The sequence below is a fragment of the Tupaia chinensis genome, unplaced genomic scaffold, assembly GCF_000334495.1.
Source record: "Tupaia chinensis unplaced genomic scaffold, TupChi_1.0 Scaffold000528_1, whole genome shotgun sequence".
NCBI lineage: Eukaryota > Metazoa > Chordata > Mammalia > Scandentia > Tupaiidae > Tupaia > Tupaia belangeri.
The window spans coordinates 550752-566204 of record NW_006160041.1 but is presented as its reverse complement, the minus strand read 5'-3'; the positions used below and the strand labels follow the sequence as shown (position 1 = coordinate 566204).

Below are 15453 nucleotides of genomic sequence, written 5' to 3'. Positions count from 1 at the left end.
TAATATGTATTTCTGTGAACTTTTAAAATGTCTCTTGTATACACATAAGGATCTAAATAAGGTTATATATGGGGACTTCAGCAATTTGTGGAAGGGCCAGCAGGTGGCATAGTGGTTAAGACACTGGACTCCCATGTGGTCAACCATGGTTGAAATCCTGGACCTGACAGCTTGAAACTCACACTGGGCATATGTACATGCATGCCCAAAATCCCAAGAGGAGAATAGAGGAAAAAGTGTGGCCATCCCCCTGGAGTGATGATTTCTCACTTTTAGTTCTCTATCTTTCTGGTGAGTACATGCACCCTACAGCAAATCTCTCAAAAAAAAAAGTTGGTGGAAAATAGAATTAATGTACAAGTTAATTTTGTGCAAAAGTTTTGAAATCCATACATAGTTTTCCCATAATACACATTTTTCATGATCCAGCATCTAATGAAGTTGGCATTCTCAAGGACTCTGAATGACATGGAGTTTAGAAGTTTGAAAGTTTTAAGAAATTTATACAGATTAAAAAAGTGGGGGGGCGCAGATAGTGGGGTAGTTAAGGTACTGGAGTACCACATGGTCAACTGCAGTTCGAGTACTGGACCCAGTGGCCTGAAACTTGTGCTGAGCGCGTTTGCATGTGTGTCCAAAATCCTGAGAGGAAAATGGAGGAGAAGGGATTGTGGCATAGCCATCTCCCCTGGGGGGTGATTTTTTTACTTTCCTTCTCTCTGTATCTGTCCGTCTCTCTCTCCCCGGCAAGCATATGTGCCTTATGGCAAAAACCTAAAACAAACACACAAATAAATAAATAAAAGCTATACAACTGGATCTGCAATTGTGACAGTGAAAACTGACTTAAATACTTGTACTATCTCATGATTTTCTAAAGGAGGAAATTTCCACATGACTGAGGGCAGTATAGTGATGAAAATGAGATACTACTGTCTATGCTTTCTAGACTAAGAAGTCTAGAATTTTCTCCAGTAAAAACAATCTAAAGAACTACTTCACAAATGCCAAGTTATAATTTCTCAATTAAATGTGTTAATGTAATATATAATATACAGAGTATAGCACTACAGTTTAAAATGATCAAGTGATGAGCTATACTGAAATAGTAAAATGACTGTATTTTATTATGGATGGTAGTTGAAAAGATAAGTAAAGATATGAAGAATAATGATAGAGGTTAACTATCTCTTATCTGAATGCTTGAGACAAGGTATCTCAGATTTTCAGATTAGGGATGCTCAACCTGTAATTGTTTTATTTAGCAGGAGAAAATACATTAGAAAATGGTGCCTTTGTCTTGGTGTGAATATTAATTTTACACTGATTCATGAAAATGCACTATATTTTTATAAGGAAAAAACAAATGACAAGAGACCAAACTGATACTAGGTTTTTCTAAAACTAAATGCCAGGGAATTTATAGGCTCAATGCTGACTCAGCTCAATAACTCTCTGTGATCACTGGATTTAATCCTGAAGTGTCCGGAGAAACTTAGCTCTCCATACTGACCTCTGGGAGAGTCGTCATTTCTCTGTAACCAAGGCCACCCTGATACAGTAGTGCAATACACTGACAGAGCTCCTTTGTGGAGGAGTCATTTTGCAGACAGTGAGTAGAGAACCAGGATTTCCCTGTGTGTAAGTTCCACAGTGGCAAGGACTTGTGTGTGTACAGTCACTGTTATAGTCTCCATGTTTCAAACAGTGGAAAATGCAGGATAAACATTTGTTGAATGAATAGCATTTTACACAGAAGACTAGTAACCTGACTTAACAATCATTTCTTCCAAGAACTTGCAAGTTACCTATTCCTTGAAAACTGTGATAGATCCTGAAGGATTAATATGATCTTAAGTATACCAACTCTATCAAAGCAAAACAGTAGTTACATTTACAAGTAAAGACGCTTAGGGGCCAACAGGTGGCATAGTGGTTAGAGCAATGAATTTGCACATGGCAAACCATGGTGTGAGTCCTGGATCTGGTGGCCTGTTTTCTCACTTTCTCTCTCTCTTGAGTGAAAATTAATAATAATAATAATAAATAAAATTTAAAAAATAATTATATTTAAAAAGAAATAGATGCTTAAAATGATAAATTTTAGGTATCTGGAAATGAGAGGTTACTAAACTAAGATCATAAAACAAAAAGGGTAGGGAACCAGCAGTTAGCGTAATGGCTATGTCGCTGGACTCCCACGTAGTTGACCGCGGTTCGTGTCCCAGACCCGGTGGCTTAAAACTCACGCCGGGCGCGTGTGCGTGCGTGCCCAAGATCCCGAGAGGAGAATGGAGGAGAAGGGATTGCGGCGTGACCATCCCCCCTGGGGGATGATTTCTCGCTTTCTGTCTCTATGTCTCTCTGGCGAGCACACGTGCCCTACAGTGAAAATCTCTCCAAAAAAAGAAAAAGTAAAACAAAAAGGGTAAACACTAAAGTAGGTTTTTTTTTTTTTGTAAGAGAGTTTTTTTGCAATAGGGCACATAAGACTGCTGGAGAAACAGAGAGTCAGAAAGTGAGAAGTCACCCACCCCCTCGGGGGAATGGTCATACCATATTCCCTTCTCTTTCATTCTCCTCTCACGATTTTGGGCATGCATGCACATGTAGTCCAGCGTCCAGCATGAGATTTTTTTTTTTTTTGAGAGGTTTTTGCTATAGGGCTCGTGCACTCGCCAGAAAAAGACAGAGAGACAGAAAGTGGGAAATCACCCCCCTGAGGGGATGGCCACGCCCCAATCCGTTCTCTATTCTCCTCTTGGGATCTCGGGCATGCACACACATGTGCCCGGCGTGAGTTTAAACCACCAGGTCCAGGACTCGAACCGCGGTCGACTACATGGGAGTCCAGCGACATAGCCATTACATTAACTGCTGGTCCCCCTAGCATGAGTTTTAAGCCACCAGGTCTGGGACTTGAACCGTGGTTGACTATGTGGGAGTCCAGCAATAGGACCATTATGCCATCTGTTGTCTCTTAAAGTAGATTTTTTAAGAGAAATACTCAAATGGAAGAATCATGTCAAACGCTGGCTCAGCATTACCTTCTAGCAAAGCCAGTGTGGAGTCTCCAGATAGTTCTACAAATCGTCTAATTCAGAGTGGCCTTGGTAAACTTCTGGAAAAATAACATTTCCCTTCATTTATCCTTAGTATTAATTTTTTACCAATAGGAAGAAGATATTATATTAATTTTTTATCAACAGGAAGAAGATATTAGTAAATAGAAAAGCATCAACTTGAATTACCTGGTGCCGGGCTCGACTCTGGTCAAGAAGCTGCCGGGACTGAAGTTTTTGTTGTTCGAGTTGCTGCAGGGCAAAATGGAGTTGGTAACTGCCCGCTGTGGGGTGATACTTGTGCTGGGGGACCACCCCCGTAGCCTTGCTATATGCGTTGTTCTCTACCTCTCCCTCCCAGGCAAAGCCACCTGTTTGGACACTCCTGAAAAAAAAAAAAAAAAAAGGAAAAGTTTGGTTATATGAACAATCTAAAGGAAAGCAAAGAAGTGCTTCAGGTATTATTGCTTTATAGAACCACACACAGTTGGAAATACAAACCTATTTGTGTGATGAATTATTTAGCTCCTCCACCCAACTGTAGCTCCATGAGGACAAGGACAGAATCTGTTTTGCTCTCTGTTCTATTCTCGGCACTATCCTAAGACCTCACACATGGGTGGTGTACAGTATCTCCCGAATATTAAATAATTGAAACGGCAATTTCATTCCCCTGTGGTTGCCACAAGGGCCTTCAAGAATAGTTCAGATGGGAACCAGCAGTTAGCGTAATGGCTATGTCGCTGGACTCCCATGTAGTCGACTGCGGTTCGCGTCCCGGACCCGATGGCTTAAAACTCACGCCAGGCGCGTGTGCGTGTATGCCCAAGATCCCGAGAGGTTCTTGGAGAAGGGAGTGCGGCGTGACCATCCCCCCTGGGGGTGATTTCTCGCTTTCTGTCTCTATTTCTCTCTCTGTCTGTCTGGAAAGCACACGCGCCCTATAGCAAAAAAAAAATAGTTCAGAGAACTTCAGACGCAGGATGGCAGGCTAATATAAGGTAGAAACAAAGGCAAGACCATATTCTCTAACGCCAACTTTAAAAGTAAAGGGGTAGGGGGGTAGGGGCCAGGAGATGGAGTGGTGGTTATGTTGCTGGACTTTTACATGGCCAACTGTGGTTTGAGTCCCAGACCCGGTGACCTGAGAATCACTCTGGGTGTGTGTTTGTGTACCCAGGATCCCAGGAGAAGAATTGAACAGAAGGGATTATGACATGGCCATCCCCCCTGGGGGTTGATTTCTCACTGTCTCTCTCTATAGTGGGTGCATACACCCACTTTATGGAAAGAAAAAAAATCACCCAGCTACCCAACCAAACTCCTAAAAAAAAAAAAAAAGTAAAAGGGTGAATTACACATAATTAGTGGTTTTCTTCTTTTTCTTCTTTTTTTTTTTTAATTTTTCAGAGGGCATGTGTGCGTACTTGCTGGTTGAGGAAGAGAGAGAGAGAGAGAGAGAGAGCGAGCGAGCAAAAAAGCACCCCTTGTAGGGAATGATCACTCTGCAATCCTTGCAATCCTTTCTCCCCTCTCCATTTCTCCCTCTCTCTGAGATTTTGGGCATGCATCCACATACACCTGATGTGTTTTTCCAGGCCATCAAGTCTGAGACTCAAACAGCTTGGTTAGCTATGTGGGATCCAGCCACTCTAACCACCAGCCCATGGGCTGGTCCAATTCTTGATTTTTCTAAACCACCCATTAGTACAGTATCTAAATCTCTTTTAGAAGCTGTTTATATTTGAGCTTTTCCCCCATCATGAAATAACATAACTGGTATAAAAAGATATTTTCATTATTCCAAATACACCTCAGTATAGTCCTCCAATCCAGGTCAATATTCAGTCTGCACATATGATGAAGGCAAAAGGTCAGTGGTCTTTTTTGATCGTTGCTATTTGTTGAACATGTGGCTATCTTCCCCACTCTCGCTTTTTGTTTGCTTTTGGTGGTGTGGTATTTTAGACAGGGTCTTGCTATGATAGACTCTCCCAGCTCAGTTTCAAGAAGTTGGGACTACAGGTGCACACCACCATACTCGGCTTTTAGGGTGGGCTGGGAATTGAACCTGGGTCTCCCATGTGGCTTCAGCCTGCTAAGCAATAGTGTTCAGAGCATGTTACCCCAGCTGGGCCCTTTTACAGTCTAGATTCTGGTTACCACATTTGCTCACACCCTTAGATGTAAGTAGTAAATAGAAGTCTTCACCACCCCAAGAGCCTACATTTCCCTCCTCAGACCATTTCCTCCAGGCAGAAAAGTCCACATTTACATCACTTCATAACTATTAGGGTGACTATTGTTAAAGCAAAACAAAACACCAGAAGATAATAAAGACGGACAAGGATGTAGAAAAACTGGAACACTTATTCACTAACAGTGAGAAAGTAAAAATGTGTAGTCTCTGTGGAGAATACTTTGGTGGAACCAGCAGTTAGCGTAATGGCTATGTTGCTGGGCTCCCATGTAGTCGATGGCGGTTCGAGTCCTGGATCCGCTGACTTAAACTCACACCAGGCACGTGTGCGTCCGTGCCCAAGATCCTGAGAGGAGAATGGAGGAGAAGGGACTGCGGAGAGGGCATCCCCACTGCGGGGTGATTTCTTGCTTTCTGTCCCTCTGTCTCTCTCTGGCGAGCACATGCGCCCTATAGCAAAAACCTCTCCAAAAAAAAAAAAAAAAAAAAGAAAAGAAAAGAAAAAAAGAGAATACTTTGGTGATTCCTCAAAATATAAAACAAAGATTATCAAGTGATCCAGCAATTCCACTTGTAATATATATCCCCCCAAACTGAAATCCAAACAGAACAAGTGCATGCCAATGTTCAGAGCAGTGGTATTCACAATAGCCAAAAGGCGAAAACAATCCAAATGTCCATCAACAATGAACAATAAACAAAACAGGCAAATTTTAGAAACAAATTAGAATAATGGATGCTGAAGGCCAGGGAATAGAGAGTTACTACTTATTGAGTACAGAGATTCAGTTTGGGATGATGAAAAAGTTCTAGAGATGGACAGTGGTGGCAGTTGCAAGCCAGGCGAATGTAATAAATGTATTAAATTGTACGCTGAGAAACAGTTAAAATGGTCCATTTTATGCTAGATACATTTTAATATAATCTCTCATAAAGGTCCCCATTTATGGTGAGAATAAATACTATTCTCCATCTTTTGTTTCCTGAAATCTCTGGTTTTCCTTCTCTGGACTTTTAAAACACTACTCTGTATTTTCCCCCTTCTGCGCTACAATGCCCAGAAAATCGTATATAGAAGAGACATTAGAAACACTCTCACTCAGAACCGCTTTACCCAACCCATGGTTAGCAGGACTGAAAAATGAAACAGTGCTTAATTTGAGAGAAGTGTCCCTAGTGATTTAGCTCATTGCGTTATTTTTAAATTTTTTACCTTTGGCAATAACGGCCACTTTATGGCAGAGATGCAGTCACACTGTGGTGAGGTGACACGGCCCTTCCTGAGTCTGACCTATAGGCCAAGGTTATTTATAGCCTAGGACCTGAGACCCTGACAGAGCTCTGCGAGAGCCAAGTGGGATGTTTGCTGAGCCCAGGACTCCATGCTCCTTTCTTGCTCGAGACCTCCCTCGGAGCCTGATCAGTTTAGGTCTCTGCTTTGGTTTCCCAACCTCTCTTGAACAGAGGTTTCCAAATCCAAGTGAATAGTAAGTCTGTGAGTATGTTCTGAGGTCCACGGATGAAAGGTTTCCTATTCATATCATCTCAGCTCTGGCATGTCACACCCTTGCTCATCTCCTCCCACACTTTGGCTCTCACAGTTCAGTTGCTCAATTTCACATTATCAACTAATCTTGGAGAATAGGACCAAAAAGTTCAGAACTTATTTTACTTTTTATATGTATGAACATCTGACTTTCAGTGACCCCTCTTGAAATGGCTCATCATGCCTGCTATTTAATATAGTTGAAAAGAGCTGATCTTTCCCAAGAGGCATCCAGAGGTATTAAGAAATATAATCACTAATTAAATAAGGACCTAAATACAATAATGAAATGGTAACGTCATTCACAAAGTAGAGTGCTGAACAGAAATAAAACAGGGATGACATGGTTTGGAAAGGAGGTGGCAGAGGACCTGGTTATACCTTTTCTCAACAGTGAGAGGACAGAAAAGCTTCCTGAGGAGAACATCTAAGAAACGGGCTGAATAGTTAAGGTTGCTGATTGAGCTGTGGGTGGAAGGAGGGGCCGTGGTGCAGTGTATCCAGGTTTACACGAAGAGAAGAAAGTTCAAGGCAGGAGTGGGTCGAGCACTGAACAAACAGCCATGGAAGAGGGGAGAGGTGAGAATGCAGGCCGAGTCAGCCTCGGGAGTCCCATCAATTAGGGGCGTACTGCTTGAATACTGAATGAAACTACAACTTATGATAAGGAGACCAAAGGTCAGGTAATTCATAATGGAGATTTTGGTTCCCTTCCTGGCTTGTTGGTTATACAAGTTTCTTGCCATAGGCAGGCAAGTCTAGACTCAGTGATTGCAAATTAGAGGACTATGAAGCATGTATCAGGATTCTCACTAGTTAGCTAGATTGGTTGTGCTTGCTTAAATCTGTTTCAGTAAGAAATATTCCCAGGAGGCATTTACTTTAATGCCTTCTCATTGTATTATCAGAAATTAGAGTCTACCGTGGACAAGTTCTCAGGCATGTGAACACGAGGCAGGGGTCCACAGGTGTAGAAGGGGTAAGACAGTAAGCAGAAGATCCAATAAGGGACTCTGCCTAAGATAGATGTGTCCTTCCAATGCACACATATTGAACAGACTGGAACATCATAAACTTTTATAATGAAATCTGTTTTTAATCTCATCAGTAACATAAGACCAGTCTCCAAATCACAAAAGGAAGTTTCTCAAGCAAGCAGAGGTTTTTAGCAAAGAAGCAGGAATTTTTTATAGTGCAACACTGGGTGGGGGCAGGGCGTGCTCAGCTACATAACGTAGTAAGTGCCCAGAAAAACTGGCTTTGAATTACAGTGGCTGTTACTCAGGTCACAGTGCCTCACACCTGGGCAGAAGCTCTGGTGTTTGCAGCGTGCAAATTCTGCACTGACTGGCAGAGGAGACCAGGCATGTTAGAACTTGCACTTTCCCTGATATCTGGTACCTAGGTTCCTACATCTTTTTTTCTTTTTTTTTAGAATTATCCATTTAATTTTATTTATCAATATTACTTTTTAATTTGCTATAGGGCATAGGCAAGAGACAGAGAGAGAGAGTGAGAAAGTGAGAAAGCAAGCCACCAGGTACGGGACTCAAATTGTGGACAACTATGTGGGAGTCTAGCACCCTAATCAACATAACATCTTCTGCCCCCCCATGTTTCTTTATCTAAATTTTTTCCTATGGCATCTAATAATTTCCACCCCAAACTTGATCTTATCTTTTTGACTTTCAATTCACATTTTTATTAGTAACACATTTTCAACTCCTACCAAACTTTTGCTCTAAAACATATATTATTCCTTGCTCAATCCTAAAATACAATGTTGTCCATATCCCCTGTAAATAACTAATAGTTTTACATTATTTCTAGAACTGAGTGCACAGAGCCAAGAGTTAGCAGTGGGAATACTCTGAATGTTTAACATTAGATTCAAAGTGGACTATCCTGTAATTTCCTCTTACAACATATGTAGCACTTAACAAGTAACAATATGGCAAATTTTTCTAAATACTACATTCTCTTATTAGCCTATGCCTTTAGAACTTCACCTCACTTTCTGCATTATACTGTGATACTGCAAGACCCAAGGTTTCTTCCATAACTGTTCCTGCTGCCCTCCCCCATTCTCCCAACTTCCTGACAATACACACCGAAGGACTATACTTAATCTTTCTAGCTTAAATTCTGTTCCATCTAATGGATATTGCTTTAGGGAACTTGGAGGAATCTGTAAAATGCAAGGCAAAATCTTCTCACAGGTGACTGCACTCTCTGTGAAGATGTGATTTCAGCGCCAAGACTTTCCGAGAATGCGATGTCATGGTAGGGCAGGGTGAGGCAGGGCGACGACAGCGGTACACGGACTATGACTGCGCCATCCACTTCCCAGCCAGCCTCCTCGACCCAATCCCACCAAACAGGAGCCGCCGTGTACTCCATGGGATGTTCTGCCCCTCCTGATGTTCGGAACTGTGTGGTTGTGCTCTCAGTTGTTACAGTGACAGGAGAGGTGGGAGGAAGGTACTGACATTTAATTGGTAGAGGTCAAATGTACTAAATATCCAGAAATGCAATGAACAATCCTGTAATAGGTTTGTATTGCAAACGGAGTCAGGGTGGCTTAGTCTGGCTCCCGAACCTCCTATTTTATCATGTTTGAAGGTCACAGAGTAAACGACCTATGCCATCAGCTGTACTGCACTTATGTGCTTGGTATGTAATTTTGACTTTGCTGTTTGTTTTACACCATTGAAAATGACATGTTTGCATGACAGTTTGGTTTTGGCAATGAACCTTTACTGTCTGCAGCCCCTTTAAGATTAAAGAAGCACCTGGTCAGCCCTGCCTTGCACTGCCCTGCTCTGCCCAGTCAGCTAGTCCTGCTCAGCTTGGCCTTGGTTTAGGCAGGTGAGCCCTGATGGCTTTGGCTTGGCTCAGCTCAGCCCCCTGCACCACAAGCTCCAAGAAGGGAGGAAAATGCTTGGAGCATTCTCTTTGCGCCTTACAAGCTCCAAGAGGGAGGAAGCACTTGCGAACACCACCATGTGCTTTGCGAGCCTCCTAAGAGCTCTGTGAGTTCCAGTAAACTTAGCCAGTAAACAACATGACATCAGTGCCTCATGTCTTTTTCCAATTCCCTGCGTCTCTGTTCTTTGGAGAAGAAAAGAACCTCACAAAACATAAGTACTGCTAAAAATGCCAATGGTGCTTCTAATGAGAAGCAATATGAGGCCATTGAGGAGTACTTTCTAGGGAAAACTTTTTTTTTAAATAAGAAAGAATATCCACCTACTTCAATGATACTTTACAAAATGTATGGATATTTAACAACAGCACAGGTTATGTTTCTTTATATACAAATTCTCAATCACAAATCAAGTAATTCTGGCACCCAGGAAGAGCTGTGAACGTGGTGCATGTGCTGAAAATCTTAGACGACAGAAGGACTCTCATGAGTAATACAAAGCAGAGCTGGGTGAGATAAGACAGCTACGTGATCCAGGACGCATCACAATGCGGTTGGGGATCTCCCTTGGCTTGGGAGGGTATTTCCTAGGATGAAATTAGAGTGGTTCTGCAGGAACAGATGCTGTGTCTCCTGTTACAAATGCCTCCCGGGACAGCTGGCATCGGGTAACAGTCAAGGTTGAATAAGGAGAGAATGAGCGAGGAATGATCCTTTCCATTGTAGCCTTCATTACGTCTAACTTCTCTGTGCTTTTATTGTCTTCGATCTCATCTATGAAATGGGAACATGATCATAGTACCTATCTTGCAGAGTTGTGGGTATAAAAGAGTGGATGCAGGTGAAAGAACTGGCACACAAGAAGGGTTCCAAAAGTATGTGACCACTGCTAACACTATTACAGTATTGCTATTTTCCCCTTATCCAACGATTCCACTTCAACACTGCTGAGACTGAGGCCAGGGGCTTTCTAATGCCCACAACAAAACCTGATACAACAGGAGGTGGCTGAGAGACTGGGTTTGAGCCAGCTGGAACCAAGATGGTACCTGGAATGACTGCTGCTTAACCTTCAAATTCATCATACCCTCATCATACTTCATAAGCATGTTAAAATGACACTCTCTCTGTACCATGACAGTTTACAACTACCACAGCAATGACCAGAATTGCCCTACGAGGTCAGAAAATGGGAGGGTCAGTGGTTCCAGGCGTAAATTTGTCCCTTTCTCAGAAAAGTCATGAATAAACTGCCCTCTGTCTCAGTCTGGCATTAAGCCAAGCTGTATGAACCAGACACCCACCCAACTTTGAGGATACCTTGCCAATGGGGTTAATTCTTCTATCTTACTCTTCTGGGTAACAGTTCTCCCTTTCCTCTTGAGGCTTGCAACCAAGGAATCACTGGGCAGTTGTAGCTCAACCCAGGTTTACTCCCTGATCTTGTCTACCCATAGAAGGAACAAAAGTGTTCACCCATCTTCCCTCACAGCCTGCTTCACTTACGGCATAATCGGCTCTGTATGCTATTTCTTAATAAACTTGCTTTACTCTGTCTCAAAGGCTTACTCTTGAATTTCGTCTTGTGTGAAGCCAAGGACCCTCCGACCAGGTGGAGATCTCCAGGGGCTGAATGTCCCTGGAAACACTGCTGCCCTATAGTTCAAGTTCTATACAGAACACATAAACTTAGCCATTTACCAGCAGAGGAATCTGTGCTGCAAGTTAGCACTGGATAATCACCACCATAGTACTAGCTGTGAAGTCAAAGGGCTCCAAGTACTAAAAAGAAAAGCCCTATTGTATAATATCCTGCAAAGGGTTGCCACAAATTATATTACAACCATTCTATGCTGAGGACGAAGACAAGTTATCTGGGGAAATGTATTTGCCTCCTCTTCAATCCATGAAATAGTGGAGGTGGGTGCGGGAACCTACACACCCTTTAAGCATTTAGTTTTCTGCTCAAACTTCCTTTATGATCTTCCAGCAGGGAATATCACAGAGAGAAAGTGCCATCTCCTGGCAGCCATCATTCCATCATTCTACTGTCTTCCACCTTCTGCTTTTCACTGGTGATCTCAGAGAAAGAGCTGATGGTTTCCTGCCCTAACACTCTTCCCAAGGCTTTCAATTTGTCTTCCATCCATTAAAATGTATCAATATAGGGGCCTGCCTCCCTTTCCTCCCCCTAGAATCTAGTGCTTAAGAGGTTGCTGAAGAGGGGAGTGAGAGTGAGTTGGACAGGCCTCTGGGACTTTGTTAAAACTCTAGTGATCCCAAAGGAGACTGTTAACCTCCACTTTCAGAAATAATGAAATCAAACCTTTCTATTTAAAAAAAAGAAAAAAGAAAAAGAAAAATACAGCTCCCTGATTCTCCATTATGGATATTACCTCTCTTTCTGTTAAGTCAAAGGCAAAAAGTGCACACATGCGCGCGCGCGCGCACACACACACACACACACACACACACACATGCTTTTGTTGGACTTACGCTTCTAAGTAAGATGTAGAATGTTTCAAGACATCATCACGTATAGGACAAGGTCTTCAAAAAGTTCATAAAAAACATGTATTATATTAAAAATAAGGCAAATGGATTAAAAGTATTTTTGCACCAAAATCAACTTATATTTCAATACCACTTTCCACAAACTTCTTGAAGTTCCTTTTGACCTTAACAAAAAGAACAAGCTGGATAAGCTGTTAACTCAAACTTATGTCAAACCCAATCAACTGTTGAGGACAACCAGAAACATAAATGAACAAAATTTCTGGAAGTGAAAAGTCCTTCCAAGGAAAGGAAAAACTTACGGCTGCTTTCATTCAGGATAGACCCCTGGGAGTACGAAGAATCTGCCATAGGAGGGGATAACTCTGACAATTCTAAAGAAACTTTTCATGCCTGTGTGTGGGCTGTATGATATATCAGAATCACTGAAGCTCCAGGCAGAGTGAGTCTGCACTCTCACGGACTTTCACCAAGTGTATGGTGACATGGAAAGTGGAGGACACAGCTAGAGACGGACAGAAGTCCCTTTCTGAGAAATCACAGTTATTCTACTTTGACCTCCACTAAACTCAAAATGTAGTAGTGTAAAGGTTACTTGCAATGGTAGAATCTGAAACCAAATTAATGAACTCTTCATACTATTCCACCCTGCAATGTGATTGAGTCTTTTATTCATGCATGGTTTTATCACATCAAGCATTGCTCTTCAGGAATACTGGTTCACTGAGTTATGCAGACCTTCCAAATATTGACACATTTCACAGTACAAAGAAAATTAGAGTTGATGGCATTACCACCTATCTCATCAGAAGTCTGCCAGTGCTGGGAGCTGTCAAACTCACAATGATGGTTACAAGTCTTCTAAAAGTCTAATTCTTCTTGAAAGCTACAATTTTATCATTGACCACAAACACCATCACTTGTTTCACTGAAGTGATAGATTGATTGTTTAGAAAAAAATGTCTGTCAAATATCTAAATCTGAATAATCACAGTTTGTCTATCAGTTGCTTTTTCAAGTAAAAATCTTTCATGCAGAAAGTGGCTAGTTCAGATTGCAAGGCAGCGCCCTTCCTTGAGTATTACTGTGAATATAGTTTTGACTCCACTGGCTTCCTCAAAGAATTTGGAGGATTCCCTTTCTCCTAGCATCCCCCACCCCTAGATCCACCAACAACACTTTCAAAACCATAGACCTATAGAGAGACTTTTGCTATAGGGTGTGTGTGCTTGCCAGAAAGACAGAAAGCAAGAAATCACCCACCAAAGAGATGGCCATGCTGCAATCCCTTCTCCATTCTCATCTTGGGATTTTGGGCATGCATGCACATGTACCCAGCATGAGTTTTAAGCCACTGGGTCCGAGACTCAGTGATCTGGGACTTTGTTAAAACTCTAGTGATCCCAAAGGAGACTGTTAACCTCCACTTTCAGAAATAATGAAATCAAACCTTTCTATTTAAAAAAAAGAAAAAAGAAAAAGAAAAATACAGCTCCCTGATTCTCCATTATGGATATTACCTCTCTTTCTGTTAAGTCAAAGGCAAAAAGTGCACACATGCGCGCGCGCGCGCACACACACACACACACACACACACACACACATGCTTTTGTTGGACTTACGCTTCTAAGTAAGATGTAGAATGTTTCAAGACATCATCACGTATAGGACAAGGTCTTCAAAAAGTTCATAAAAAACATGTATTATATTAAAAATAAGGCAAATGGATTAAAAGTATTTTTGCACCAAAATCAACTTATATTTCAATACCACTTTCCACAAACTTCTTGAAGTTCCTTTTGACCTTAACAAAAAGAACAAGCTGGATAAGCTGTTAACTCAAACTTATGTCAAACCCAATCAACTGTTGAGGACAACCAGAAACATAAATGAACAAAATTTCTGGAAGTGAAAAGTCCTTCCAAGGAAAGGAAAAACTTACGGCTGCTTTCATTCAGGATAGACCCCTGGGAGTACGAAGAATCTGCCATAGGAGGGGATAACTCTGACAATTCTAAAGAAACTTTTCATGCCTGTGTGTGGGCTGTATGATATATCAGAATCACTGAAGCTCCAGGCAGAGTGAGTCTGCACTCTCACGGACTTTCACCAAGTGTATGGTGACATGGAAAGTGGAGGACACAGCTAGAGACGGACAGAAGTCCCTTTCTGAGAAATCACAGTTATTCTACTTTGACCTCCACTAAACTCAAAATGTAGTAGTGTAAAGGTTACTTGCAATGGTAGAATCTGAAACCAAATTAATGAACTCTTCATACTATTCCACCCTGCAATGTGATTGAGTCTTTTATTCATGCATGGTTTTATCACATCAAGCATTGCTCTTCAGGAATACTGGTTCACTGAGTTATGCAGACCTTCCAAATATTGACACATTTCACAGTACAAAGAAAATTAGAGTTGATGGCATTACCACCTATCTCATCAGAAGTCTGCCAGTGCTGGGAGCTGTCAAACTCACAATGATGGTTACAAGTCTTCTAAAAGTCTAATTCTTCTTGAAAGCTACAATTTTATCATTGACCACAAACACCATCACTTGTTTCACTGAAGTGATAGATTGATTGTTTAGAAAAAAATGTCTGTCAAATATCTAAATCTGAATAATCACAGTTTGTCTATCAGTTGCTTTTTCAAGTAAAAATCTTTCATGCAGAAAGTGGCTAGTTCAGATTGCAAGGCAGCGCCCTTCCTTGAGTATTACTGTGAATATAGTTTTGACTCCACTGGCTTCCTCAAAGAATTTGGAGGATTCCCTTTCTCCTAGCATCCCCCACCCCTAGATCCACCAACAACACTTTCAAAACCATAGACCTATAGAGAGACTTTTGCTATAGGGTGTGTGTGCTTGCCAGAAAGACAGAAAGCAAGAAATCACCCACCAAAGAGATGGCCATGCTACAAGCCCTTCTCCATTCTCATCTTGGGATTTTGGGCATGCATGCACATGTACCCAGCATGAGTTTTAAGCCACTGGGTCCGAGACTCAGTGATCGGCTATGTGGGAGTCCAGTGACATGATCATTACACCACCTGCTGGCCCCAAGATATTTCATTTGTAATCCAACCCTTTAAAAGAGATTCTTAAAGTCTCTTACAAAAAAACCTTTAAGCCTAGATGGTTTTGATGGAATCTTATCAAATACTTATGGAAGAAATAATTCCAGTCTTTCATACACTCTTT

At 41.7% G+C, this 15453-nt stretch overlaps 1 protein-coding gene across 17 annotated transcripts in view; it reads right to left on the bottom strand.

Annotated features, from left to right (window-relative positions):
- Nucleotides 1–15453, bottom strand: part of TTLL5 (tubulin tyrosine ligase like 5) — a 330457-nt gene that overhangs the window by 80865 nt on the left and 234139 nt on the right. For all 17 annotated transcript variants that reach the window (XR_003550803.1, XM_027775153.1, XM_006157045.3 and 14 more), the window contains one exon: nt 3252–3447. Coding sequence is in view for 16 of the 17 variants with exons in the window: in XM_027775153.1 (XP_027630954.1) it covers nt 3252–3447 (196 nt within the window). In the remaining variant the exon portion in view is untranslated. The remainder of the gene's footprint in view (nt 1–3251; nt 3448–15453) is intronic.